At 49.9% G+C, this 26137-nt stretch overlaps 1 protein-coding gene across 1 annotated transcript in view; it reads right to left on the bottom strand.

Annotated features, from left to right (window-relative positions):
* POLB (DNA polymerase beta) overlaps positions 1 to 23897 on the bottom strand; it is a 34472-nt gene extending 10575 nt beyond the window's left edge. The window contains exons 1-10 of the mRNA XM_069766906.1: positions 23725 to 23897; positions 21779 to 21836; positions 21015 to 21081; positions 19958 to 20032; positions 18616 to 18674; positions 15499 to 15548; positions 7880 to 7931; positions 7503 to 7557; positions 6892 to 6964; positions 6304 to 6374 (exon numbers count right to left, since the gene is read on the bottom strand). Coding sequence (XP_069623007.1) covers positions 6304 to 6374; positions 6892 to 6964; positions 7503 to 7557; positions 7880 to 7931; positions 15499 to 15548; positions 18616 to 18674; positions 19958 to 20032; positions 21015 to 21081; positions 21779 to 21836; positions 23725 to 23785 — 621 coding nt within the window. The 5' untranslated portion in view covers positions 23786 to 23897. The remainder of the gene's footprint in view (positions 1 to 6303; positions 6375 to 6891; positions 6965 to 7502; positions 7558 to 7879; positions 7932 to 15498; positions 15549 to 18615; positions 18675 to 19957; positions 20033 to 21014; positions 21082 to 21778; positions 21837 to 23724) is intronic.
* Between the last annotated feature and the right edge of the window lie 2240 nt (positions 23898 to 26137).

Below are 26137 nucleotides of genomic sequence, written 5' to 3'. Positions count from 1 at the left end.
GCCCTGACGAGGTCTAGCTTGTTCAACGATCGCTCCAGAGGATGAGTCGGAGCTGGACAAAAGGAAGGTAGAACGATGTCCTCGTTGAGGTGGAAGGTGGAAACCACCTTAGGAAGAAAAGAAGGTGGGGGTCGGAAGACCACCTTGTCCTGGTGAATGACCAAAAACGGAGGGCGGCAAGACAGTGCCGCCAGCTCGGAAACGCGGCGAATGGACGTGATGGCCACAAGAAAAGCCACCTTCCAAGATAAAACTGATAAAGGAATCTCCCTAAGAGGTTCAAAGGGAGAAACCTTTAAAACGTCCAGTACCAGGTTTAGGTCCCATGCCTCCACAGGGGCCCTGTACGGCGGGACGGCATGGGCTACCCCCTGAAAGAAGGTCTTAACCTGTGGCCGAGAGGCCAAGGTCTTCTGAAAGAGGATGGAAAGCGCCGAGACCTGACCCTTCAGGGAACTAAGAGCCAGGCCCGAATCCAGCCCTGCCTGAAGGAAGGCCAAAAGAGAAGGCAGGGAAAAAACCATAGGCGGAACGCGGTTGGACTCGCACCAACGGAAGTAGGCCTTCCAGGTGCGGTAGTAGATCCTGGAAGAAGAAGGCTTCCGAGCCTGAATCATGGTGTGAATCACCCGGTCCGAAAGGCCGGACGCTCTTAGAACCGCGGTCTCAACAGCCACGCCGTTAAACTGAGCGACCGAGAATTCGGGTGGCAGATCGGACCCTGGGACAGCAGATCGGGCCTGTCTGGAAGGCGCCAGGGAGCGTCCGCGAGAAGGTTGACGAGCTCCGCGAACCAAGCTCTCCTGGGCCAATCCGGGGCGATCAGAATGCCCGGCCCCCCCCTCCGCTTTGATCTTATTCAAAAGTTTGGGAAGTAATGGAAGGGGTGGGAACAGGTAGGGCAGCTCGAACTGTGACCAGGGAATGGCCAGAGCATCGACGCCCACTGCGAGAGGATCGCGGGACCTGGAGACGAACTGCGGAACCTTCCTGTTGATTCGAGACGCCGTGAGATCCACATCCGGAGTTCCCCATCGAAGACAAATCTGATGGAAGACCTCCGGATGCAAGGACCATTCCCCTGCCGCGAGACCCTCGCGGCTGAGGAAGTCTGCGGCCCAGTTTTCCACGCCGGGGATATGCACCGCGGATATCACCGGAACCGTTGCCTCTGCCCAAAGGAGGATCTTGGATACCTCGGCAAGGGCCAAGGAGCTCCGAGTCCCCCCCTGATGGTTGACATATGCCACAGCCGTGGCGTTGTCCGTCTGGACCCGGACTGGAAGGCCCCTGAGGATCCTTTCCCAATGGCGGAGGGACAGAAAGATGGCCCGAATTTCGAGGACGTTGATCGGCAGAGAAGACTCCTGCGGCGACCAACGGCCCTGAACCGTCAGGTGGCGAAAAACCGCACCCCAGCCGATCAGGCTGGCGTCCGTTGTCACCACCTGCCAGTGAACCGGAAGGAAGGACCTGCCCTGGGAGATGAGAGGTGACGTCAGCCACCAGTTGAGAGACCGCTTGACCCGAAAGGAGAGTCTGATCGGCCGATCCAGGGAGAAGACCGACCTGTCCCACTGAGACAGAATGGCTTGCTGAAGGGGTCGAGAATGGAATTGTGCGAAGGGAATCGCTTCCAAGGTAGCTACCATCCTCCCCAGAACCTTCATGGCCGATCGGAGGGAGGGAGGCCGAGGACCCTGGAGCAAGCGTATGTCCCGACAAAGGGTGGATCTCTTGTCCTTGGGAAGGAAGACTCTGGACTGATGAGTGTCGAAAAGCATGCCCAGAAAGATGATGCGCTGAGAAGGAATAAGGCAGGACTTCTTCCGGTTGACCAGCCACCCGAAACGGGATAACGTGTCGAGAACTATGGACAGGCTTTCGTGGGCCTGAGCAAAGGACGGAGCCTTGATGAGGATGTCGTCGAGGTATGGAAACAGGACCAAGCCTCTGACTCTCAAGATGGCCATCAGTGCCGCCATGATTTTCGTGAACACCCTTGGCGCGGTTGCGAGGCCGAACGGCAGGGCGACGAACTGAAAATGATCTTATTGCACTGCGAAGCGCAGGAAACGGTGATGTCCGGGAAATATCGGAACATGTAGGTAGGCGTCCTGGATATCTATAGAGCATAGAAATTCCTGAGCCTCCATGGAAGCAATTACTGAACGAAGGGATTCCATCCTGAAGTGTCTCAGGTGAACCCTCCTGTTCAGCAATTTGAGGTCCAGAATGGGACGAACCTTGCCGTCTTTTTTCGGTACCACAAAGAGGTTCGAGTAGAAGCCCGTGTACCGTTCCTTTTCTGGGACGGGAACGATTACCCCGGATTTGAGCAGAGAAGCGATGGCTGCGAAGAAGCCCGGAACCAGAGCGGGATCTTTTGGAGGACAGGATTGGAAGAAACGATCCCTGGGTCGGGAGGCGAACTCTATCTTGTATCCCGAGGATACAACTTCCCTGACCCATGCATCCTCCACTGCGGAAATCCAGACGTCCCTGAAACGGAGAAGACGGCCCCCCAACCTGGGAGTTGGGCTGGAGTCTTGCCAAGAGTCATGTGGAGGTGGATCTTCCAGTCCTGGGCCTTGACGATCTACCCTGGGAAAAGCGAGGACGCCAGGACGGAGTGGGCCTGAAGGACACCGCCTTCCTCTCTTGACGTGCCTGTGGCCTCTGTTGCTGCTGGGAAAAGGAGTTCGACGCAGCGAAGCGACGAAAAGGCCGAAAAGAGCGAAACTATCGTCTAGGAGGAGGGCGACGAGGTTTAGCCTGGGGGAGAAGAGAACTTGTACCCCCGGTGGCGTCCTTAATGATTTGGTCCAGCTGGGAACCAAAGAGACGAGAGCCCTGGAAGGGCAGACTAGTGAGGGACTTTTTGGAGGACAAGTCCGCCTGCCAGGCCTTGAGCCAAACGGTCCGGCGGATGGCAACGGCATTGCTGGAAGCCTGAGCCGCACAAGACGCGACATCCAGGGAGGCGGAAACCAGGTATTCACCAGCGTGGGAAATCTGGTTGGCAAGTTCCGCCAATTGCGCAGGAGGTGCCCCGTCAAGGATACCTCGCCGTAGATCCTTGGCCCATTTTGAGATGGATTTTGAAGCCCAGGTGGAAGCAAAGGCTGGGCATAGCGCTGCTGAAGCCGCTTCAAAGGCAGATTTCGCGAAGGATTCTATGTCGTTAGAATCCTTCAGAGACGCTCCGCCGGACAGTGGAAGCACCGTGTTGGTGGACAGCCTGGAAACAGGGGGATCCACCGAGGGAGAGACCGTCCAATTGGCGGTAAGTTCTGGTGAAAACGGATATAACACCCCCAGGCGTTTTCCCCTCTGAAAACGTCTGGTTGGATTCTCTCTCTCTCTGGACAAGATTTCCTCGAATTCCGGATGAGGAGCGAAAAATTTTGAAGGTGGTTTGGCCCGTCTAAACGAAACCGCCTGATCTGCGAGTTCCGTAGAGGGATCCTTGATGCCACAGGTTTGGTTTATTGCCCCAATGAGGTTCTGGACTGTCTCACTCATGGTGGCGATTTGGTTAGGATCCAGCTCCGAAATATCCTCCGAGGGCGCATCAGATAATGCCTCGCCTGACTCAGGGGAGGAGGATCGGTGGGACACCAACCGCAGGGGAGGGCCGAGCGGCGAGATGGAGCGCAAAGAGGACTCAGACCGACGTTCCTGTCTGGACCTTTTGTGGCTTATCAAGGAGGGCTCGGGCGGCGGTTCCTGCGACCCGCTGGCCACTGCAGGGGTAACCGATCCAGCGCGGACACTAGGGTTTGAGATACCCGTGTTAAATCGGCCACCGATTGTGACAGAGAGGCGGCCCAGCCTGGGATGGGGGGATCACTCTCGGGCGGAACAGCCGGGGGATCCTGGGCGGTGGGAACAATTGGGTTGCTGCAGGACTGACACAGCGGGGAGGACTGACCTGAGGGAAGTTTGCTGTTACAGGACGAACATGCAAAGTACGTGACTAAGGCAGTAGATGAAGAAGTAGGGGGGCGAGAGCGGCCCCCTTTAGAGGTAGACATTTTGAGGGACCCTGAAGATGCCAGTGGGTTAGGGGACAGTGGGCAGAGGGGGGTGTCAGTCTGCAGTGCAGCTACTCACGGACCCGGTCCTGGGAGATGTCCCACTTGTCGATGAAGTGCCCTGAGGAGCTGAATTCAGTGCAGATAGAGCTGCCCACAGAGGATGCGTACGAAGGTGCGGGTGCGCTTGCGAGGGCTGGTGCTGCTGCCGGTACAAAGCGGTGCTCACACCAGACGAGTGTCCCAGGAGGAAGGGGGCAGAGCCAGACGCAGGGGCGCCGGTAGGCAGGGCACAGTAAGTCGGGCGGGAAAAAGCCCGCCCGCAGAGCCGGAAGTGAGGGGCCCGAAAACCGGAAGTAGGCCCCGACAGAAGCCGGAGCCTAAATTAGGGGCCGGCGGCCGAGGAAAGGAGCCAAGGCGCCGGAATAGAGCGCCCTAAGAGACAGCTAGCGGCGCGGTCGCCCACCAGGCTGCGCCGCTGAGGGGCGCCCAGAGAAAGACCTCCTGCGGCGCCGGGGCAGAGCGCCGCAGGGAGAAGCGGCGCGACAGCCTGCAGGGCTGCCGCGCTGTGGATGGTGCCCCATGAAGAGCCGCAGCACCGAGTGGTGCGCCGCAGGGGGGAACGTATGGCAGCCCAACGTGCAGGCATACAGAAGAACGGCGCAGCAGCCTGTAAGGGCCCAGCGCCGGAAAGAAGGCAGAGGGCCCCCGTATCTGAATTGGGGGAAGAGGTGCTGTGGGGGAAGAAAGCGCACCTACGGATGTCGCAGCGCGACACAACAATCCCGGCCGCGTCACTGTATGGACGCATCATGGTGTTGACAGGTATGAAAGGAGGCTGGGAGCCCCTAACAAGACCCCCCCCCCTATAAAAGATGTGGGATGGGACTGGGGAAAATACTCACCTAAAACATCCCACGCCGAAACTAACCTGACAGGAAGGGTATGAGACGTCCAGGGAGCTGATGGACGTCCTCGTCTCCGCAACCGACAGGCTCTGGTGGGCGAGTGGGTGGGGGACGGAGCCAGGACCGGACTTCTGAGCACGCTTGTGTGCTAGGATCTTGGTCCTGGAGAGGGATCTATGAGGATACGGAGTGGCAGTACACGCCGTACTCAATAGTCCGCTTGTGGGACTACAGGTGTGACTGCTCACCCTGTATCCCTCCGGAAAAACCTGAAAAGAAACGACGCACATTGAGGTAGATAAGGGTCTAATGAAAGACCCGTGTCCACCTCCTACTGACACTAAGCTAAACTGAAGAGTATAATGCCAGTCGGTGGGGTGTACACTGCAGAGGAGGAGCTAACTTTTTTATTTGCATAGTGTCAGCCTCCTAGTGGCAGCAGCATACACCCATGGTTCCTGTGTCCCCCAATGAGAGGCGATAAAGAAAAAATTGTTGCTAAAAGATAATTTTTGTGACTAAAAAAAAGTTAAATGTTCATTTTTTCCTTCCATGTTGCTTCTGCTGCTGTGAAGCACCTGAAGGGTTAATAAACTTCTTGAATGTGGTTTTGAGCACCTTGAGGGGTGCAGTTTTTAGAATGGTGTCACTTTTGGGTATTTTCAGCCATATAGACCCCTCAAACTGACTTCAAATGTGAGGTGGTCCCTAAAAAAATGGTTTTGTAAATTTCGTTGTAAAAATGACAAATCGCTGGTCAAATTTTAACCCTTATAACTTCCTAGCAAAAAAAAATGTTGTTTCCAAAATTGTGCTGATGTAAAGTAAACATGTGGGAAATGTTATTTATTAACTATTTTGTGTCACATAACTCTCTGGTTTAACAGAATAAAAATTCAAAATGTGAAAATTGTGAAATTTTCAAAATTTTCGCCAAATTTCCGTTTTTAGCACAAATAAACGCAGAATTTATTGACCTAAATTTACCACTAACATGAAGCCCAATATGTCACGAAAAAACAATCTCAGAACCGCTAGGATCCGTTGAAGCGTTCCTGAGTTATTACCTCATAAAGTGACAGTGGTCAGAATTGCAAAAAACGGCAAGGTCTTTAAGGTCAAAATAGGCTGGGTCATGAAGGGGTTAAAGTTCTACCAGATGAACTGATACAAGAGAGACAGACCGATAGGCAGGCAGAGACGCAGTTAAGCAGGCAGAGACACAGGCAGCCAGAGATGCAGGCAGCCAGAGATGCAGGCAGCCAGAGATGCAGGCAGCCAGAGATGCAGGCAGCCAGAGATGCAGGCAGCCAGAGATGCAGGCAGGCAAACATGAGCTGAATAGACTGATAACTGACCTGTTTTGCAGAGTCCGACATGAAGTCCGGGTGAGTTAATAATATATCCATATCCCCACTGGACGCCGCACCTGGTGATGAGGAGAAACATAACTCTGTTAGCAATGTACTGATGACAGGCGGCTCCGCTCCGGACGGACAGAGGACATCCTGCCACCAATCAGAATACTGGGTCATCGGCTGATGGGATCGGTGGGTGGGCTTTGTTGCCCCCACTATAGACAGAGGATATGCTGCCGGCAATATGCAAACTGGATGGGGACAGAAGATCTTATTAACCACTTCAGGACCAGGTCGTTTTTAATTTTTGCACTTTTTTTTTTTTTCCTCCCTTCTGCCAAGAGCCATGGGGTTTGCATTTTGTGCAGCAAGTTGTAGTTTGGAGTGAACCATTCACGTTACAATATCGTGTACTGAAAAACTGGGAAAAAATGCAGCACATGAATAGAGGACATGTAATACTGCTTTTCTCCAGCAGTGGTCGCTGTAAGAAGGCTGCATGTAATTGGCTGCCACTTCCCAGCCATCACGTCCAATAATGGGGGCTCTACAGTGTCAGACGGACCCCTGGAGATGAGGAATGAATACCTCGTCTGTAGCTGCCGCACACTGTAGCAATGTACTCTGGGTCCAGGATCTCCACCTTCTCAATGACAATTTCCTGGAGAAAATCAAAATAAAAAAAAAAACAATTTATAATGAAAGTCAACAGGCAAGAAAAACACAAAAAAAAATAGAAGGAAAACATCTGCTTCCTCCTCTTTCCTGGCTCAGCATTTAACCAAAGTCATGTGAAGGTTGCCTGAACAGATCAGTTCATTAGCCAAGCCAACCCCCTTACCTTTCTCGAAGTCAGCCATGACAGAGAAGGGGGGCCGGCTGGCTGAGTTCAAGAACTGAGCCAGCCCCCCTTCTCTGTCATAGCCAATTCAGGAAATGAAAAGGGGGGTAGGCTTCGTTCAATAGCTAAGCCAGCCCCCTTCTCCATCAATAAAACAGCCATGATAGAGAAGACTGGCTTTCTAAGTTTAATAGTTCAGCCTACCTCCATCTCCATCATGGCTAGTTCGTGGAAAGAGAAGGGGGCTGGCTTAGCTAATAAGCTTCATACAAAACACAGGTCACATGCAAGGAAGTAAGAGGAGGAAGCCGTCTCCCCCGTCAGGACCGTGCTTGGCCGAGTAATACATGATCCGCACCTGCATCTTCAGCATCTCCTCCCGCGGGATCCTCATTTCAAAATCTTCAAAGTATCTAAAGAAAAGAAAAAAAAAAAAAAAAAACAGGGAGGGTCACATACATCTTATACATGGCCGAGACCACTGGAGCCCATTTGGAGGGCACTTCATAGACCACTTATCACTACGGACTATTTCTTAGAGGAAGTTTCATGAATAATTATTAGATGTTACTGAAGACATCAGGATGAAAAACAAAGAGGAGGTCTACACGGTCAGGTCGGAGGGAGGGTGACCCTCAGGATAATTCCTCCGAGACCCCTAGTGAACCCCATTATAAGCCATGAGGACTAATCTCCGTCACACCGGCCCCCGACACCCTGCAGGGACACACTCACTTCAATCCAATCTTCTGGTGATGGTTCAGCTTGTGTTCATTGTTTCTTAGGTCTATGAAGAGAGGAATGATACGTTACTGGTCGGTGCGCCATCTGCTCGAATAATATGTACAAGTCCCCGCGACTACATATCTCACGGAAAGGCGCAACACAAGCAGAGATTACCTAACAGCCGCGAGACACACAGGGATTACCTAACAGCCGCGAGACACGCTGTGTTGTATTATATATTTTTTAATATGATTTCAACACTCCAATGACAGATATTGATTAGTTGAGTTATTATATATATATATATATATATATATATATATATATATATATATATATATATATATATATATATATATATATATATATATATATATATACACATATGTATTTTCAATGGAGTCCACAGAAAGCTAATTGAAAACTTGTCCAGCCACAGGTCAATTGTTCCAAATGGTCAGTCTAAGCAAAGTGAATGTAAGTGACCCAGACTTATCTTCAAAGATGAGAACCAAGATGGTATCATGTAAAACAGGATTTTTGGTTGCTTACCGTAAAATCTGTTTCTTGAAGCCTCCATTGGGGGACACAGGAACCATGGGGTGTATGCTGCTGCCACTAGGAGGCTGACACTATGCAAATAAAAAAGTTAGCTCCTCCTCTGCAGTATACACCCCACCGACTGGCATTATACTCTTCAGTTAGTGAGAAAGCAGTAGGAGATAAGTAGCAAGGTTGAAAACCATAACCACAAACTTGAGAACTGTAAACGTGAGAACAGTCATAGAACAGAAGAATTGGGAGGGAGCTGTGTCCCCCAATGGAGGCTTCAAGAAACAGATTTTACGGTAAGCAACCAAAAATCCTGTTTTCTTTATCGCCTCTCATTGGGGGACACATGAACCATGGGACGTCCCAAAGCAGTCCCTAGGGCGGGAAAAACAGACTTCCATCAGGTCAGGGGACTCACCACTGCCGCCTGCAAGATCCTTCTGCCTAGGCTGGCGTCCGCCGAAGCGTAGGTATGGACCTTGTAAAATTTGGCGAACGTGTGGATGGAAGACCAAGTTGCCGCTTTGCAAAGCTGTTAGGCGGAAGCCCTGTGGTGCACCGCCCAGGAGGCGCCGACTGCCCGGGTAGAGTGAGCCTTAATCCCAGGAGGGGGCACTCTGTTCTTGACCCGGTAAGCCTCCAAAATTGCCATTCTGATCCAGCGAGCAATAGTCGCTTTAGAAGTCGGCTGGCCTCTGCGCGTGCCATCAGGAATGACGAAAAAGGAATCCGTCTTCTGGAAAGTGGACGTTCTATCCCAGTAGATCCTCTCTGCCCTGACGAGGTCCAGCCTGTTCAACGATCACTCCAGGGGATGAGCCGGAGCTGGACAAAAGGAAGGTAGAACGATGACCTCGTTGAGGTGGAAAACCACCTTAGGAAGGCAGGAAGGCGGAGGCATGAAGACCGCCTCGTCCTGGTGAATGTCCAAGTACGGAGGTCAGCAGGACAGGGCCGCCAACTCGGAAAAGCAGCAGATAAAGGTGATGGCCACAAGAAAGGCCACCCTCAAAGATAGAACCGACACGGGAAACTCCTTGAGAGGCTCAAAGGGGGAAACCCTCAGAACGTCCAGAACCAGGTTTAAATCCCATGAAACCACGGGGGCCCTGTACGGAGGGACAGCGTGGGCTACTCCTTGAAGGAAGGTCTTAACCTGTGGCCGAAAAGCTACAGTCTTCTGAAAGAGGATGGAAGACGCAGAGACCTGGCCCTTCCGGGAACTAAGAGCCAGGCCCGAATCCAGTCCTGCCTGAAGGAAGGCCAAAATGGAAGGCAGGGAAAAGGACATAGGTGAAAAGCAGTTGGACTAGCACCAACGAAGGTAAGCCTTCCAGGTACGATAGTAGATCCTGGAAGATGAAAGCTTCCGAGCCTGAATCACGGTGTGAATCACCCGGTCCGAAAGGCCGGACGCTCTTAGAACTGCGGTCTCAACAGCCACGCCGTTAAACTGAGCGACCGAGAATTCGGGTGGCAGATCGGACCCTGAGACAGCAGATCGTGCCTGTTTGGAAGGCGCCAGGGAGCGTCCGCAAGAAGATTGACGAGCTCCGCAAACCAAGTTCTCCTGGACCAATCCGGGGCGATCAGAATGACCGGCACCTTTTCCACTTTGATCTTTTTCAACAGTTTGGGAAGTAATGGAAGGGGTGGGAACAGGTAGGGCAGCACGAACTGTGACCCAGGAATGGCCAGAGCATTGACGCCCACTGCAAGAGGATCACGAGACCTGGAGATGAACTGCAGAATCTTCCTGTTCATTCAAGACGCCGAGAGATCCACGTCCGGAGTCCCCCATCGAAGAAAAATCTTGATGGAAGACCTCCGGATGCAAGGACCATTCCCCTGCCGCGAGGCCCTCGCGGCTGAGGAAGTCGGCGGCCCAATTGTCCACGCCGGGGATATGCCCCGTGGATAACACCGGAGCCGTCGTCTCTGCCCAAAGCAGGATCTCGGATACCTCAGCAAGGGCCAAGGAGCACAGAGTCCCCCCCATGATGGTTGACATATGCCACAGCGGTGGCGTTGTCAGTCTGGATCCGGATAGGCAGACCCCCTGAGAATCCTTTCCCAGTGGTGGAGGGACAGAAAAAGGTGGCCCGAATCTCGAGGACATTGATCGGCAGAGACGACCCCTGCGCCGACCAACGGCCCTGAACCGTGCGGTGGCGAAAAACCGCACCCCAGCCGAGGAGGCTGGCGTCCGTCGTCACCACTTACCAGGAACTGGAAAGAAGGACCTGCCCTGGGAGATGAGAGGTGACATCAGCCACCAGTTGAGAGACCGTTTGACCCGAGAAGAGTCGGATCGGACGGACCAGGGCGAAGACAGACCTGTCACACTGAGACAGAATGGCATGCTGAAAGGGTCGCGAATGAAATTGGGCGAAGGGAATCGCTTCCAATGATGATACCATCCTCCCCAGAACCTTCATGGCCGATCGGAGGGAGGGAGGCCGAGGACCCTGGAGCAAGCGTATGTCCCGACAGAGAGGATCTCTTGTCTTTGGGAAGGAAGACTTTGGTCTAACAAATGTCGAAGAGCATGCCCAGAAAAATGATGCGCTGAGAAAGAATAAGGCAGGACTTCTTCCGGTTGACCAGCCACCCGAAACGGCTAGGGTGTCGAGAACGACGGACAGACTTTCGTGAGCCTGAGAAAAGGACAGAGCCTTGATGAGGATGTCGTCGAGGAATGGAAAAAGGACCAGGCCTCTGACTCTGTTGATGGCCAACAGCGCCGCCATGATCTTCGTGAATACCCTTGGAGCGGTTGTGGGACCGAACGGCAGGGCAACGGATTGAAAATGTACCGGGAGCACCGCAAAGCGCAGGAATCGGTGACGTCCAGGAAATATCGGGACATGGAGGTAGGCGTCCTGAATATCTATGGAACACAGAAATTCTTGAGCCTGCATGGGAGCAATTATTGAACGAAGGGATTCCATCCCGAAGTGTCTCAGACGAACTCTCGTGTTCAGTAATCTGAGGTCCAGAATGGGGCGAACCTTGCCATCTTTTTTTTTTTTTTTTTTTTTTTTTTGGTACCACAAAAAGGTTCGAGTAGAAACCTGTGAACCGTTCTTTTCCTGGGACGGGAACAATTTCCCCGGCTTTGAGAAGAGAAGCGATGGCTGCGAGGAAACCCGGAACTAGAGCGGGATCTCTGGGAGGTCGGGATTCGAAGAAACGATCCCGGGGTCGTGAAAACGAACTCTATCTTGTATCCCGAGGATACAACTTCCCTGACCCATGCATCCTCTACTGCGGAGGTGCAGACGTCCCTGAAAAAGAGAAGACGGCCACCCAACCTGGGAGGTGGGTTGGAGTCTTGTCAGAGTCATGCTGAGGTGGATCTTCCAGTCCTGGCCTGGAGGATCTACCCGGGGAGTAGCGAGGACGCCAGGACGGAGTGGGCCTAAAGGGCACCGCTTTCTTCTCTTGACGTGCCTGTGGACTCTGGTGCTGCTGAGAAAAGGAGGTTGGTGCCGTGAGGCGATGAAAAAAGCCGAAAAGACCAAAACTGCCGTCTAGGAGGAGGGCGACGAGGATTAGCCTGGGGGAGAGGGGACTTGTACCCCCGGTGGCGTCCTTAATGATTTGGTCCAGCTTGGAACCAAAGAGACGTGAGCCCTGAAAGGAGAGACTGGTGCGGGACTTTTTGGAACATAAGTCTGCCCCCCAGGCCTTGAGCCAAAATGGTCCGGCGGATGGTAACGGCATTGCTGGACCCTGAGCCGCACAAGACGCGGCATCCAGAGATACGGAGACCAGGTATTCACTCGCGTGGGAAATCTGGATGGCAAACTCCGCCAGTTGCTCAGGAGGCGCTCTGTCCAGGATATCTCGACGGAGCTCTTTGGCCCATTTGGAAAGGGATTTCGAAACCCAGGTGGAAGCAAAAACTGGGCATTTGAAGCGGCTGCAGCTGCCTCAAAGGCTGACTTCGCAAAGGACTCTATAACTATCGTTAAAGTCCTTCAGGGCTGCTCCGCCGGACAGTGGAAGCACCGTGTTGGTGGAGAGCCTGGAAACGGGGATCCACCGAGGGGGAGACCGTCCAATTGGCAGCAAGTTCTGGAGAAAAACTTAGGTGGTATAGCCCGTCTAAACGAAACCGCCTGATCTGCGGGTTCCGTAGAGGGATCCATAATGCCACAGGTTTGGTTTATAGCTCCAATGAGATTCTGGACCATATCCCTCATGGTGGCGATTTGGTTAGAATCCAGCTCCGAAATGTCCTCCGAGGGCTCATCAGATAACGCCTCGCCTGATTCAGGGGAGAAGGATCGGGAGGACGCCGACCGCAGAGGAGGACCGTGTGGCGAGATGGAGCGAGAAGAGGACACAGACCGATGTTCCTGTCTGGACCTTTTGCGGCTTATCAAGGAGGGCTCGGGCGGAGGCTCCTGCAACCCGCTGGCCACTGTGGGGGCTGCGGAGGTAATCGGTCCAGCACGGATAACAGAAATTTTGAGACACCCGCATTAGATCGGCCACCGATTGAGACAGAGAGAAAACCCAGCCTGGGATGGGGGTATCACTCTCGGGCGGACCGGCCGGAGGATCCTGGGCGGTGGGAACAATCGGGTTGCTGCAGGCCTGACAGAGCGGAGAGGCAGAAGAGGATGAAGTAGGAGGAAGAGAGCGGCCCCCTTTAGAGTTAGCCATTTTAGAGAGGTCCGTGAAGAAAATGCAAGAGGGTTAGGGGACAGAGGGGAGTGTCAGTCTGCAATTGCAGAACTACTCACGGCAGACGGATTGCGGAGTGAAGCTGACCAGCTTGATGCATGGACCTCTGGCGAGAAGTGGACCCTTAGGCAGGAGGGTGGAATGGCCTCCTGGCGCAATTTTGCCGATCTGCGGCTGTCTTGTATCCTGTGTGGAGGAGAGGGCTCGTGGCTAGGGAGTCCCAAGATGGTGCTGGTGGGCAGGGAAAAGAGGCGGTGCCTCAGTGCAATTGTCGGGCGGGAGAAAAGCCCGCCCGATGAAAGAGGGAAGGGGGCGGAGCCCGCCACCGGAAGTAGGCCCGGGCAGAAGCCGGGGCCTAAATTAGGAATAGGAGACCGGCGGAGAAGGGCCGCGGCGTAGGCACAGTGCGCCGCATGGAGGAAGCGATGCGGCAGGTGAGCGACCATTAACAGCGGCCGCATGCCCAAGCAGTGTGGCGACCTGGCAGGCCGCCACGCTGAGGGAGAAGGAACGGCCGCTTACCGTGGCCGGATAGTAGTGGTGGAGAAATGCGGTGGCTGTCAGAGCCCCCGCGCTGATGAAAAAGAATGGCCGCTGTAGGAGCAGGGAGAACGCCGGGGGCCAAAGCGATGTGGCGGCTGGCAAAGCCGCCGCGCTAGAGGAAAGGAACGGACGCTTACAGCGCCGGAGCAGGGAAGCCGCAGGGGCCCGAAGCGGTGTGGCACGGCCGCGCTTTTAAGGAGGCCGCTGAGAGCACAGCGCAGTGACAGATAATAAGCGGCGCGGTAGACCGAAAAGGCAGCCGCGCCGGAACTAGGAGAGAGGGCGGCCGCAGCCGAATAGGCGCGGCGGCTGGGAACAAATGTGACCCACATAATGAACCCCTTAACAGGCACCCCCTTTTTGAGGATGCAGGGCCGCAGAAAAAAATAATAAATAAAAAATACTCACCTTAGACATCCCACGCCGGTACTAACCTGGAAAAAATGAGACGTCCAGGGAGCTGATGGACGTCCTCGTCTCCGCAACCGACAGGCTCTGGTGGGCGAGTGGGTGGGGGACGGAGCCAGGACCGGACTTCTAAGCACGCTGGTGTGCTAGGATCTTGGTCCTGGTGAGGGATCTATGAGGATACGGGGTGGCAGTACACGCCGTACTCATAGTCCGCATTGTGGGAGTACAGGTGTGACTGCTCACCCTGTATCCCTCCGGAAAAACCTGAAAAGAAACGACGCACATTGAGGTAGATAAGGGTCTAATGAAAGACCCGTGTCCACCTCCTACTGACACTAAGCTAAACTGAAGAGTATAATGCCAGTCGGTGGGGTGTATACTGCAGAGGAGGAGCTAACTTTTTTATTTGCATAGTGTCAGCCTCCTAGTGGCAGCAGCATACACCCATGGTTCCTGTGTCCCCCAATGAGAGGCGATAAAGAAATGTTAATTAGACAGATACTTGTTAAGGTACCGTTACACTAAACGACTTGCCAACGATCACGACCAGCGATATGACCTGGCCGTGATCGTTGGTAAGTCGTTGTGTGGTCGCTGGGGATTACCTAACAGCCGAGAGACACGCAGGGATTACCTAACAGCTGAGAGACACGCAGGGATTACCTAACAGCTGCGAGACACGCAGGGATTACCTAACAGCCGAGAGACACGCAGGGATTACCTAACAGCCGAGAGACACGCAGGGATTACCTAACAGCTGCGAGACATGAAGGCGCGGGGACTGGAATATATTTTTTGAGCACTCGGAAAGCACCCGAACATGTTCCACCACCACAGTATGGTTCTCTATTCTGGAAAAATATTGTCACTGAGACAGAAATCCGTCGGCCCCCTGTGGCTCCAGGGTGTGGTTGGTTTCCATCGTATGTGGGTCCGGCGTGATAAGTATTTGCTGAATTTTGGATGTTACTGATTTTCTGCACCCATTAGGTAACTTAGGTCACTTGTGGGTTTTTTTCCACTGCATTGACATGTCAGTTTAATCAGAACTATGAAAAAAAAAAAAAAACACAGTGGGTAGATTTCTATAAATCCCATCCACATTTTGGCCTCTACCTGGTGAATGGCCTCCGAACATCTATGTCGGGATTATCTGCGGATATTACTTACATGCACTTAACGCTGAACCATTACAATACTAACCATAAGGATAAGGCATGACCCGACAACTTCTAAAAACTAACTTCTAAGAGGGCACTACAGAAGAAGACCGAGTGGGAAAGACGTAGCTCCCCAGACCCCCTAATTTCCTGGTGGGTCAGGACTGACCACGCTGTGTCGCGCCATTACTGGTGTAAAGTTCCTTTAGATTTGGTAATCAGTGATCTATCCCAGTAACAGTACAAACATCCGACGGGAACAATTACCATCTAAAGTCTTGATTCCTTCTTCCACCAGCTTCCGAGCAGCCGCCGGCCTGTGCCATGAAGAAAATCAAAGAATCAGAAGCAGCTTCATATACGGACAGATTTAAAAAAACAAAGTAATAAATGAAATGGGAGGACTACAATACCCAGAAAGATGATCAAAATTAAAGATTTACAAAACAAAAGACGTCTTGATACACATTACAGATATAGAACTGCGCAAAAGTAGAAGGGTTTATATTTATCAAAAAAACAAAATGTAAAGTGAATGAACAGAAGAGAAATCTAAAGTCACCTCCATGTTTGGGGATCGCGCTTTGCCTTCAACACAGCATCAGATCTTCTAGGTTCTGCTTGTACAAAATCAGGGATTTTGTAAGATTATAGTCAGGCGTAAGAGTAACCAATTTGATCAAACAGGTGATTATGATCATCATCTTCATAGTAAGGGCAGTCCCACACGTCCAGATAATTCCGGTACCGGAAAAATCGGTACCGGAATTATCCGTGTCCGTGCGTTTCTGTGGCACATCAGTGTGGCACACGTGTGCCGCCCGTGTGCCCACTGGGTACCACACGCACCGTGCAGGAGACAGCGCTAAAATTTAGTGCTGTCCCCTGCATCTGGTGCTGAAGCTGCGATTCATACCTTCTACTGTATGAGCGGTCACGTGGGGCCGCCGATTACAGTCATGAATATGCAGCTCCACCTCCCATAGGAGGACCTTTATTTTAAACATGAGAAACAAAAAACAAAAAAAAAGGATTTTTCATATCTTCTCTACAGCAAACGCTGCTGCAGAGAAGATATGAATGGAGGCTTCAGCACCAGTGGGGGGGACAGCGCTTACTGTAGCGCTGTCTCCTGCACGGCACACGGACTGCACACGGACAACGTCAGACTTTAATGGGTCCGTGTAATCCGTACGCTCCCACGAACACTGACATGTCTCCGTGTTTGGCACACGGAGACACGGTCCGCAAAAAATCAATGACATCTGCACAGATGCATTGATTTGAATGTGTCTACGCGAGTCAGTGTCTCCGGTACGTGAGGAAACTGTCACCTCACGTACCGGAGCCACTGACGTGTGAAACCGAAAACAGAAACAGCTGTGTAGGAGGCCTAAAACTGGGCATGGAGAAACCAAACTCCGCTACAAAGGTGAGGATGTGGAAGACAGGTTCATATCCCAGGTCACACACCATGGCAGCAACAAGACACAAGGTAATTATACTGCATCGGCAAGGTGTCTGCCAGGCAAAGATCACAAAGCAGACTGGAGCTTCAGGATATGCGGTCCCAGCTATTTTGAGGAAGCACCAAGAAATGGGGAACACTAAGGACTGTAGACCCAGAGGTTGGCCAATGAAACTTGGCAGCAGATGAAAGACACAACACGCTTACCCGCTTTTAAAATCAGAAGATGTCCAGCAGTGCCATCAGCTCAGAATTGGAAGCAATCAGAGGGACCCAGCTACACCCATCTACTGTTTGGAGAACTCTGGCTGAAATTATTCCATGACACCACTTCTGGCCAAAAAGCCATACCTCCCGCATGGAAACAAGACCAAGTGACTCAGCTATGCACGAAAACACAGGAACTGGGGTGCAGAAGAAGAGCAGCAGGTGCTGTGGACTGATCAGTGAAAATATGAACTGTGTGGTTGTAACAGGAGACACGTTGTCAATTTGCACAAGTGACGTCCACAGAAGATCTGCGGTTAGTTCTCCGAGATGTTTGGAACAATCTCCCTGCAGAGTTCCTGCACCTAGAAGAACTGATGCTGTTTTGAAGGCAAAGGGACATTACAGCAAATATTGATTAAATTTAGATTTCTCTTTTGTTTGCTTTACATTTTGTCGTTAATTGATAAATATAAACTATTAACGCTTCTATTGTTGAAACCATTCTTATTTTGCAGCATTTTTCCCTACAGTATTTTATATCAAAAGTCTATACAGAGCGCTCTCACGATGTATTTCTACCCAGGACAGTATAGAACAAGCGGCATCCTCCAAGTCTGAAAGAAAGGAGGTTTCAACATCCTGATAGTCCAGGAGTCTTTACTGTACGAGCAGTGAGAGTATACTGCTCTGCCTTGGGAGGATTATAAAAAATGCCATCTTTCCTCAGGTGGGGTTTTAGGTTTCTCTGGATCAGCACTGCAGGATAAATGGCTGAACAGTCCTCTTTAGAATAATAATAATTAGTGATGAGCGACCGTGCTGGGATAAGGTGTTATCTGAGCATGCTCAGCTGCTAACGAAGTGTCTTCGGAGTGCTCAAATAATATATTCGGGTCCCCGCGGCTGCATATCTTGCGGCTGTTCGATAGACACGTTGGCTAACAAACAGGCCATCCCTGCATGTGTTGCAGCTTTTGAACAGCCGCGGGGACTAAACATAATATTTGAGTGCCCCAAAGACACTTGGTTAGCACTGGAGCATGCTTAGATAACACCTTATCCCAGCATGTTCACTCATCACTAATAATATCCTATCCTTCTTTATTGTGCTTCTCTCATCACGAAATCCACCTTCCTATGAAAGGGACAGCAGCGGTTTGCCTGGAGCCAGCACCGTCTGCAAAAAAACCTCAGGCCGGCCAGTGCTGCCAATCACCAGACAAGGAAGTGAGGATGTGTAAAAGTCAGTGTAAGAAGCGATGGACTGAGCATCTAGGCCACACCCAGGGTGCACCAAGTAGCCTATTAGCATAATGGAAACCAGTCACTCCATTCATACTGCCCAAACCACAGACAGCCTGAATCAGAGCCTCGCTCCATGACTGCAGCTTGGTTTATTTTCCTCTTACATCCTCAGGCATTTCAGAGAAAATATATACGGTAGTTTAAAGATCCAATGCACAGCCATAGGTGACTGACAGGTGTCGCCATATATACACAAACAGACCTGTCAATCACCTACAGTGAGGACTAGTCCCGTCTCTCTCACAGCCGGATCTTCACACTGTACTTTTTCGGAAACACCAGAACAATAAAGGTGGGATTTCTATAGGGCTTTATCCCCTCGGACAGGCGTGGGGACCTCTTTCTCCTGGTCACAAGTCACACATCTCAAACCTCCATATGTCGGCCGGTACTTGACCCACCCGATTCCAGTAACGCGAGTGAGAAAGTTGATAGAAGAGCTGGTGTCATCTTGGCGAATCTACAGATAGAGGAAGAAGAAGGTGGATGAGACATGGAGCCGACATTTACATCCCGCGATACCACAGCACACAGACAATTACCGACATGAAATGAAATAATATTTGGCACCGGGTCACTAATGTCAGGAATTCTTTAAAGGCAGCGCAAATCTATAGTGATGGTCTTAAAGGGAACTCGATGGGCAATTCATGGCCACCAGGAAGCAAACCTACTCCAAAACAGCCATCCGGGACTATGAGTGTTGGGGGACCTGTCCAAAAGGCCGAACCCGGGAAGCTTCTCCCCACCCAGCTCCCCAGACAGTGAGGACCCCTATATACAGGCAGCTGGCAGTCTAGGGAGGCCGGGTGAGGAGGAGACCCCACTGGGGACCTGCCTTGGACTAGTCACCCGAGACACCGTCTATAAAATAAAGCAATAGAGCTGAGACTAATGGTCTGCGGCACCGTGGTCCAGCGGCCTCGTCCGTACTACGTGGCAGAGCACGGCCAACTTTCCGCTACTCGCCGCACCCTGGGGGGGGGTCTTTCCTGATTAGTACACCACTGACATGACATCATGACGCTGCAGGGTGACGCAGTTCATGATGATGTGGGGGTCTGCTAATCACAAGAGGCACCCTGCACCACTGTAGGTAGCGGGAAGTTTGCCGCAGAATACAAACATGGCCGCCGGACCGGGCTCCAGCAAGTCATCGTACTCAATTCTACAAAACAGCCATTACTTACCTAACAAATACTGTGACGCTCTGGTGCTGCCCGATGGTCACATAATGTCTACCAATATGACTGCTGCAGACAATCACTGCTGTCAGTGTCAATGCTGAGGAAGACCTCTGGGGCTAGTGATTAGCTGCAGCGCATAGGGAAGCCGTACAGTCACGCGGCCAAATCAGAGAAGGAAACAGAGACCGATGGGAAGTACCAGAGCGGTGGCGCTGAAGCCACAGGGTATTTATTAGGCAAGTAACGGACATTTTGATCCTGGAAAATCTCTTTAGATATATAGTCCTTTTGGTATTATAAGAAGTGGCATCCTCCTCCTGGCATAGACGTATGCACTACCTGCTGAGCGTGCTCGGGTGAATGTCACTGACGCACGCTCAGACTTTTACTATACAGTCGACTCTGCTGCATCTCATGGAAGCATCCAGCAACGTTTCCACATGGAACTATGGCGGCGACGCGCGTTCTTCCGCTGTCATCTTGTGAGTATGATGCGCATAGAAAACGCTACAATGCAACACTGCAAAATTGAAAAAAAAAAAAAAATCTTTCTGACCTTTTCAAGTTTACGCAATTTTCCAGTGGCCAAAAACTCATCGATCTTTTCTGCTATTTTGGCGCCAACGCCATCCTGAAGAGAAAAAAAACACACAAGTAAGAGTGGTGTAAAAGTGATGGGGCTTCATGAATAAAACGTCTAATGATGCTGCTGCCGAAGTCGATCGATAATAAATATAGGACATGGTGATTACACTGGCTATCAATGCCCCCAAAGGGGCTGTTTTCTAAGACCTAATTTTGATTGTAATGGGTGCTGCAAAGAAAATCTAAAGCTAGATAAACCTTCCCGAGAAACATGGAAATGTCAACAGGTAATCAGGGGTTTCAAAAGCAAAACCCACAGTAATCTGCGGCTCTCCAGCATCAGCGTTCTACCTGTGTGCAGTACCAGCTAAAGCCACTGGAGGGCCACACACCCACAGTGTTCCATTACAGCCCTACAGAATGGATCAGCCAGAAAATCTGCGCCCCCTGCAGACACCTTTGTGTATTACAGCCTCACATACAACAGTCGGTTGCAGATTTATTCGCTTTTTCTCCCCGACAGATTGCGCAGCTGGCTTCAAGGATTATTCCAATCTCAACCTTTCATGATTGAGACAGGAATAAATTATCCATCACTGACCTCTGGAAGTGGAGCTACAGAAAAAGGCGAGGGCAGCTGATCTACGTTGCTTCGGTACCACCCAAAGAAATTAGTCTTAGCTCATCCACTCTCAGCCGTATCCATCAGTCCACCTCCAGCCTAGACATTCGAATCGAGTCGTAAAAGAGACAACTTCTTCCGACTTGGACTGAATGTCAACGATAAAGAGGATCAGTGTCTGCTGATTGGCTGCAGCGGTCAACAGAAGCTACCTGACGAAAGCAGAAGCCAGGAGACTGGTGGCAGTCCAGTAGGTGGGTATAACTGTTTTTTTTTTGCACCATCCTGCACCCATTATTAAAGTCTTTAAAAGTAGGACCTAATAAGATGTACCCCAATAAGTAGCACCTCAATAAGAACTTAACACCAAAATGGACCGTACTGATGGGACTGGATGAGCCCTTACCAGTTTTTTGGCTTCGGTGCCACTTTTGATTTTTGTAGGGTACTTTGCTATTACGGAGGCAGCTTTCCTGCAAGAGAAGAAAAAAATTCCAGTAAAATTCAGAGAATTGGCAAAGTATCACAGTCTGTCACATCACAGTGGGGGGTCTCACGTGTGCAGCGGGGGGAGATTGCTCCTAATATTCGCATACATGGTCCACGCTGCGTAACAGATGGGGGGGCATCCATGTCATGAGGCTTGGTGGTCTCAGTGCCACCTCCCCGCATCATCCCAAACTTCTTATCTGTATATAACACGCGCCACCTGATGAAGCAGGGCGAAACACGAGCCGGCGCACACAGGACACCACGTTACCTTTGCATTATATGAAAGTTATTATTCGGTTTACTTTTACATCCCTATTTAATAACTTCAATTTCTACTTCCCCTTTTATTTTTTCTTCATCCCACATTTGTTATTTCTTCTTTATGGGAGCAAGAAGTGTGTTACCAGGATTTCGACAGGGGCGGATCGGTTATTTGATTCCCTTCTATTAGGTTATGTTGATAGGGTCCCAATGTTACGGTCACTGAGCGTCTCGTGTCCATTTTTAATCACCTTTGATATTATATATAATAAAGTAGATTTTCACAGACCGAACACTCAGCATTGTTTGTTTTCTACGCAACATCAACAGACATTTTTCTTTTTTTTCTTTTTATTTATTTAGGAACAGTTGAAATCCACATTTGGGCCCTCACACAGCTCGGGGCCCCGCTCCTACCTGTAGGCATTGTATTTGTGGATGGCTCGGTTCACATTTCTCTCGTAGTTGGCCAATTCTGCAAATATAAAAAAAAAAAAAAATGACAAACCGGAAGTTATCGTTTTTCACATTTTTCCTCCACTTCTTCCAAGAGCCGTAACTTTTTTATTTTTTTTTTTATTTTCCCACCCACAACCGTAAGAAGGTTTGTAGTTTTGACTGACACCGTTCACTTTCCCATATTTTGTGCTGAAAAACAGGAAAAATTCCTAATGAATGGAAATCGTGAAAAAAAAAAATGCAATTGTTTCCGGAGTTTAATTTTTATGGCAATTATCGTACAGAAAAAAAAATTACCTAGAAACGTGATTCTCCAGGTCAGGGGTTTCAGGCAACAGCAAGCTCATATTTGTTATAAATATATTATTCAAGTGCTGAAAAAGTTTTTGGAAATTTGTAAAAAAAAAAAAAAAAAAAAAGTTGTTTTCCATTTCCACTTTCCAAGAACCCAGAATGTTTTTATTTTTCCACTGACTGAACCACGTAAGATTTTTTATTTTTTTTTGCCTGGCGAGTTGACTGTTTTTTGGGGACCTGCGATGTTTGGATTTGTTGTTTTTTTTTATGGCATTTTTATAGGAAGGTGTGGTTGACTAAAAACAGAATTCTTCCATTCTTTTTTTTTTTTTTTTTATCTAGCCATATGGGTTAATAAATGTAATAATTTGATAGACTGGAATTTTACAGAAGAAGAGATACCAAATAGGTTTATTTTATTTCTATATTTTTACTAGGGGGAAAAAAAAAAGGGAAATTCTAATTTTATTTTTATTTATCCCTTTAGGGGACTCTGATCACTTATTCCATAAACTCCAAATACCACAGTGCTGTGATCTATAGTGGAAAAAAAAAAAAAAAAAAAATAATATATATATATATATCTATCGACTGGGGGCCGAGCTGCACTGTACCAAGACCCCAGCTGCCATGGCGCCCCATGATCACACTGAGGAGGCTGGAAGTAATCGGTCGCTGTCAGATATTGACAGGAGGCAAGATGTCGGCCATGTAATATAGCCGGCGTCTGCCGCGTGTGGAGGAAGCTGATCCCTCCATGCGGACCCCTGCGCTGAGTTATACAGGTACACGGGATGAAAGTGGGTTGTCCAAAACCAAGTTCTTAAGATCGGTGGGATAGAATTAATTGAAAACAGAAAACATAGTCACCTACCGGACCTGTGATGTTCCTCCATACTGTTACCGGTGACTGGCTGCAGCGGTCACCCGATGCCCAGACCAGTAGAGGAAGCCAATCACAGCCAATTCTCGCGATACCAGATCTTTATTGGTTAATTTTTATATACAGATTTTAGAGGTTTAAAAAAAAAAAAAAAAAAAAAAAATCAGAAGGTTGCAAGGAAAAAAAAAACATTTTGCTGTGGGGGGGGTCGCCATTTTCAGAGATCCATAGTTTCTTATTTCTTGGAGTGAGAGGGGGGTTTTGCACCTGGGGCGGGTTTCATTGGAGTCATTTTGGGGCACACGTGATGTTTTGGCCGCTTTTTACTGAATTTCTTTCGTGGATCGTTTGGTGATCGAAATGATTTTTGATTTTCATAGATTCTGGAATGATCCGCGCTGTCAAAATAGTAAAGGCTGCGGCCAGTCAGTGGACGCCGATCGGCTGCAGCGTTCATATTATTATTATTTATTATATTATATTCATACAGCATAACCATGTCACGTACAGACATTATATATGTCTGTACGTGGCATGGTTATGCTGTATGAATATAATATAATAAATAATAACTATATATATATATATATATATATATATATATATATATATATATATATATTCCCTAACACCACACACAATACACAGGCCGGGTCCCTCCTGCCCACAATGAGCCGCCCCCATTCCCCATCCCCCCTCTCCCATGGCCGCCTGCCTCTCTCACCTATTAGGAAGTCCGTTATCCCCTCATTCAGAGTCTCCTGCGGGGCTTTTCTTTTGCTCATTTTTAATCCGGCTTAGGAGACCCCAGCCCCGGCACTGATTTGTCACTTGAGGCCGGTGCTTTAGATCTCCGTGCAGGCCGCAATACACCTTACACGTCACCACCGTGCGTTGCCTTCTGTAACGCGCTGACGTCATACAAAGGGCAAATGCCTCGAAACCGCCATCTTTGATGAAGGCACGGAACTACGGTGGCCGAGAAGTGACATGATAGGTAGCTTTGCAAAAGAGTGCCGATTTCTTTTGCCTCTGTTTACACCCAGTTTTGGCCCACACCAATTTAAAACTCTGACTCTGATTGGAAAATTGTTTCCATTTAGACGTATTAGAAACACTTCTCAGTGTTTTCACATGATGGTGTCAGATGAGGTAAAGTGGGGTGCGAGTTGTGCAAAATTTGACTGAAAATGTATAACCATGCCCCTATTTTACAGGCCACACACTGTTTTTTTTAGCAACTAATATGCATTTGGATGCCAGAGCTCAGTCAAAAGAAGGATCCTGGCGCCTTAGGACCGGTTCACACTAGCGTATTTCACGTTCTGTATACAGACGCTTTTTGCCTGTTCTGGTGACGATATTTGGGGGAGTCAGATGTGATTTCAGATTGCATCCATTGTTCATCAGATGTCATGTTGACCACTGTCAATGTGACATCAGTGCTGCAGACAATAAGGCTACTTTCACACTAGCGTCGGATTCGGCCCGTCGCATTGCGTCGGCCCGAGATTCCAACGGGTGCAGCGGATGCATTTCTCCGGCGCATCCGCTGCCCCATTGTGAGGTGCGGGGAGGTGGGGGCGGAGTTCCGGCCGCGCATGCGCGGTCGGAAAAAGCGGTCCGTCGGCAGCAAAAAACGTTACATTTAACTTTTTTTGCTCCCGGCGGTCCGCCACAACACGGCGCAACCGTCGCACGACGGTTGCGACGTGTGTCAATACGTCGCAATGCGTCGGCAATGTTTCTCTATGGGGCAAAAACGCATCCTGCAAACAACTTTGCAGGATGCGTTTTTTCCCCTAAACGACGCATTGCGACGTATTTAAAAAAACGCCAGTGTGAAAGTAGCTTAACAGACACTGCAGACTCAGCGCTGGACCTGGGGAGGGAGAGTCAGGCACATGTTGTTTTTTTAAAAACAAACTGCAACTGGTAGACAAGGTTCATCCGAAACCAGAAAACCCTTTTAAGGAGTACCCTGTCTAATCTAGTGTTGGGGGCGGACAGCAAACACAGAACGTCGGTGCGGGGCAAATTGTGAACCAGTCAAAGGTTTAAAGTCTACGAGCGAACCCGGAGCTGGTTATGGATAGATTATTAATATAGGCCGGGGTCACACTCAGGGTAGGGAAATAAGGTCCGTTTTTTACAGCGTAATACGCAGAAATGTTCCCTAAACAGTGATCCGTATGTCATCCATAGGCAGGGTGTGGCTGTGTATTTTACACATGTCATCTTCCGTATGGCATCCGTACTGCGTTTTTTTCTCGCAACCTTGCAAAATGGACATATAATGGATCCATCGGCTCAAATATTTGTGAAAACATATATACAGTCTATATATATACAGTATACATATATATGTCAGTGAGACACACACATATATATTAATATTTCATCCAGCGCGATATAGCAGAAAGCCGGTAATTCAATTGCCGGCTTTTGCTTTCTCCTTCCTAAACCCGATATGATATGAGACATGATTTACATACAGTAAACCATGTGATATTCCCCCTTTTTTTTGCATATTCCACACTACTAATGTCAGTAGTGTGTATGTGCAAAATTTGGGCGCTCTAGCTATTAAATTAAAGGGTTAAATCGTGGAAAAAATTGGCGTGGGCTCCGGCGCAATTTTCTCGGCCAGAATGGTAAAGCCAGTGACTGAGGGCAGATATTAATATCCTGGAGAGGGTCCATGGTTTTTGGCCCCTTCCCCCCCCCCCCCAAGCTAAAAACATCTGCCCCCAGCCACCCCAGAAAAGGCACATCTGGAAGATGCGCCTATTCTGGCACTTGGCCACTCTCTTCCCATTCCCGTGTAGCGGTGGGATATGGGGTAATGAAGGGTTAATGCCACCTTGCTATTGTAAGGTGACATTAAGCCAGATTAATAATGGAGAGGCGTTCACTTGAACGTTTTTTCGTGCCGACGGTCCGCCAAAACACGACAGATCCGTTGCACGACGGACGCGTCGTGTGGCCATCCATCGCGATCCGTCGCTAATACAAGTCTATGGGTACAAAACGCATCCTGTGAGCACATTTGCAGGATCCGTTTTTTTTCTGCCGGATCTTTTTTTTCCGCCGGATCCGTTTTTTTCCACCGGATCGGGTTTTTTTTTCTGCCAGAT

Source organism: Ranitomeya imitator, chromosome 4 (genome assembly GCF_032444005.1).
Source record: "Ranitomeya imitator isolate aRanImi1 chromosome 4, aRanImi1.pri, whole genome shotgun sequence".
Classification (NCBI taxonomy): Eukaryota; Metazoa; Chordata; class Amphibia; order Anura; family Dendrobatidae; genus Ranitomeya; species Ranitomeya imitator.
The sequence above is the reverse complement of the archived record's forward strand: the minus strand, read 5'-3'. Positions and strand labels throughout refer to the sequence as shown.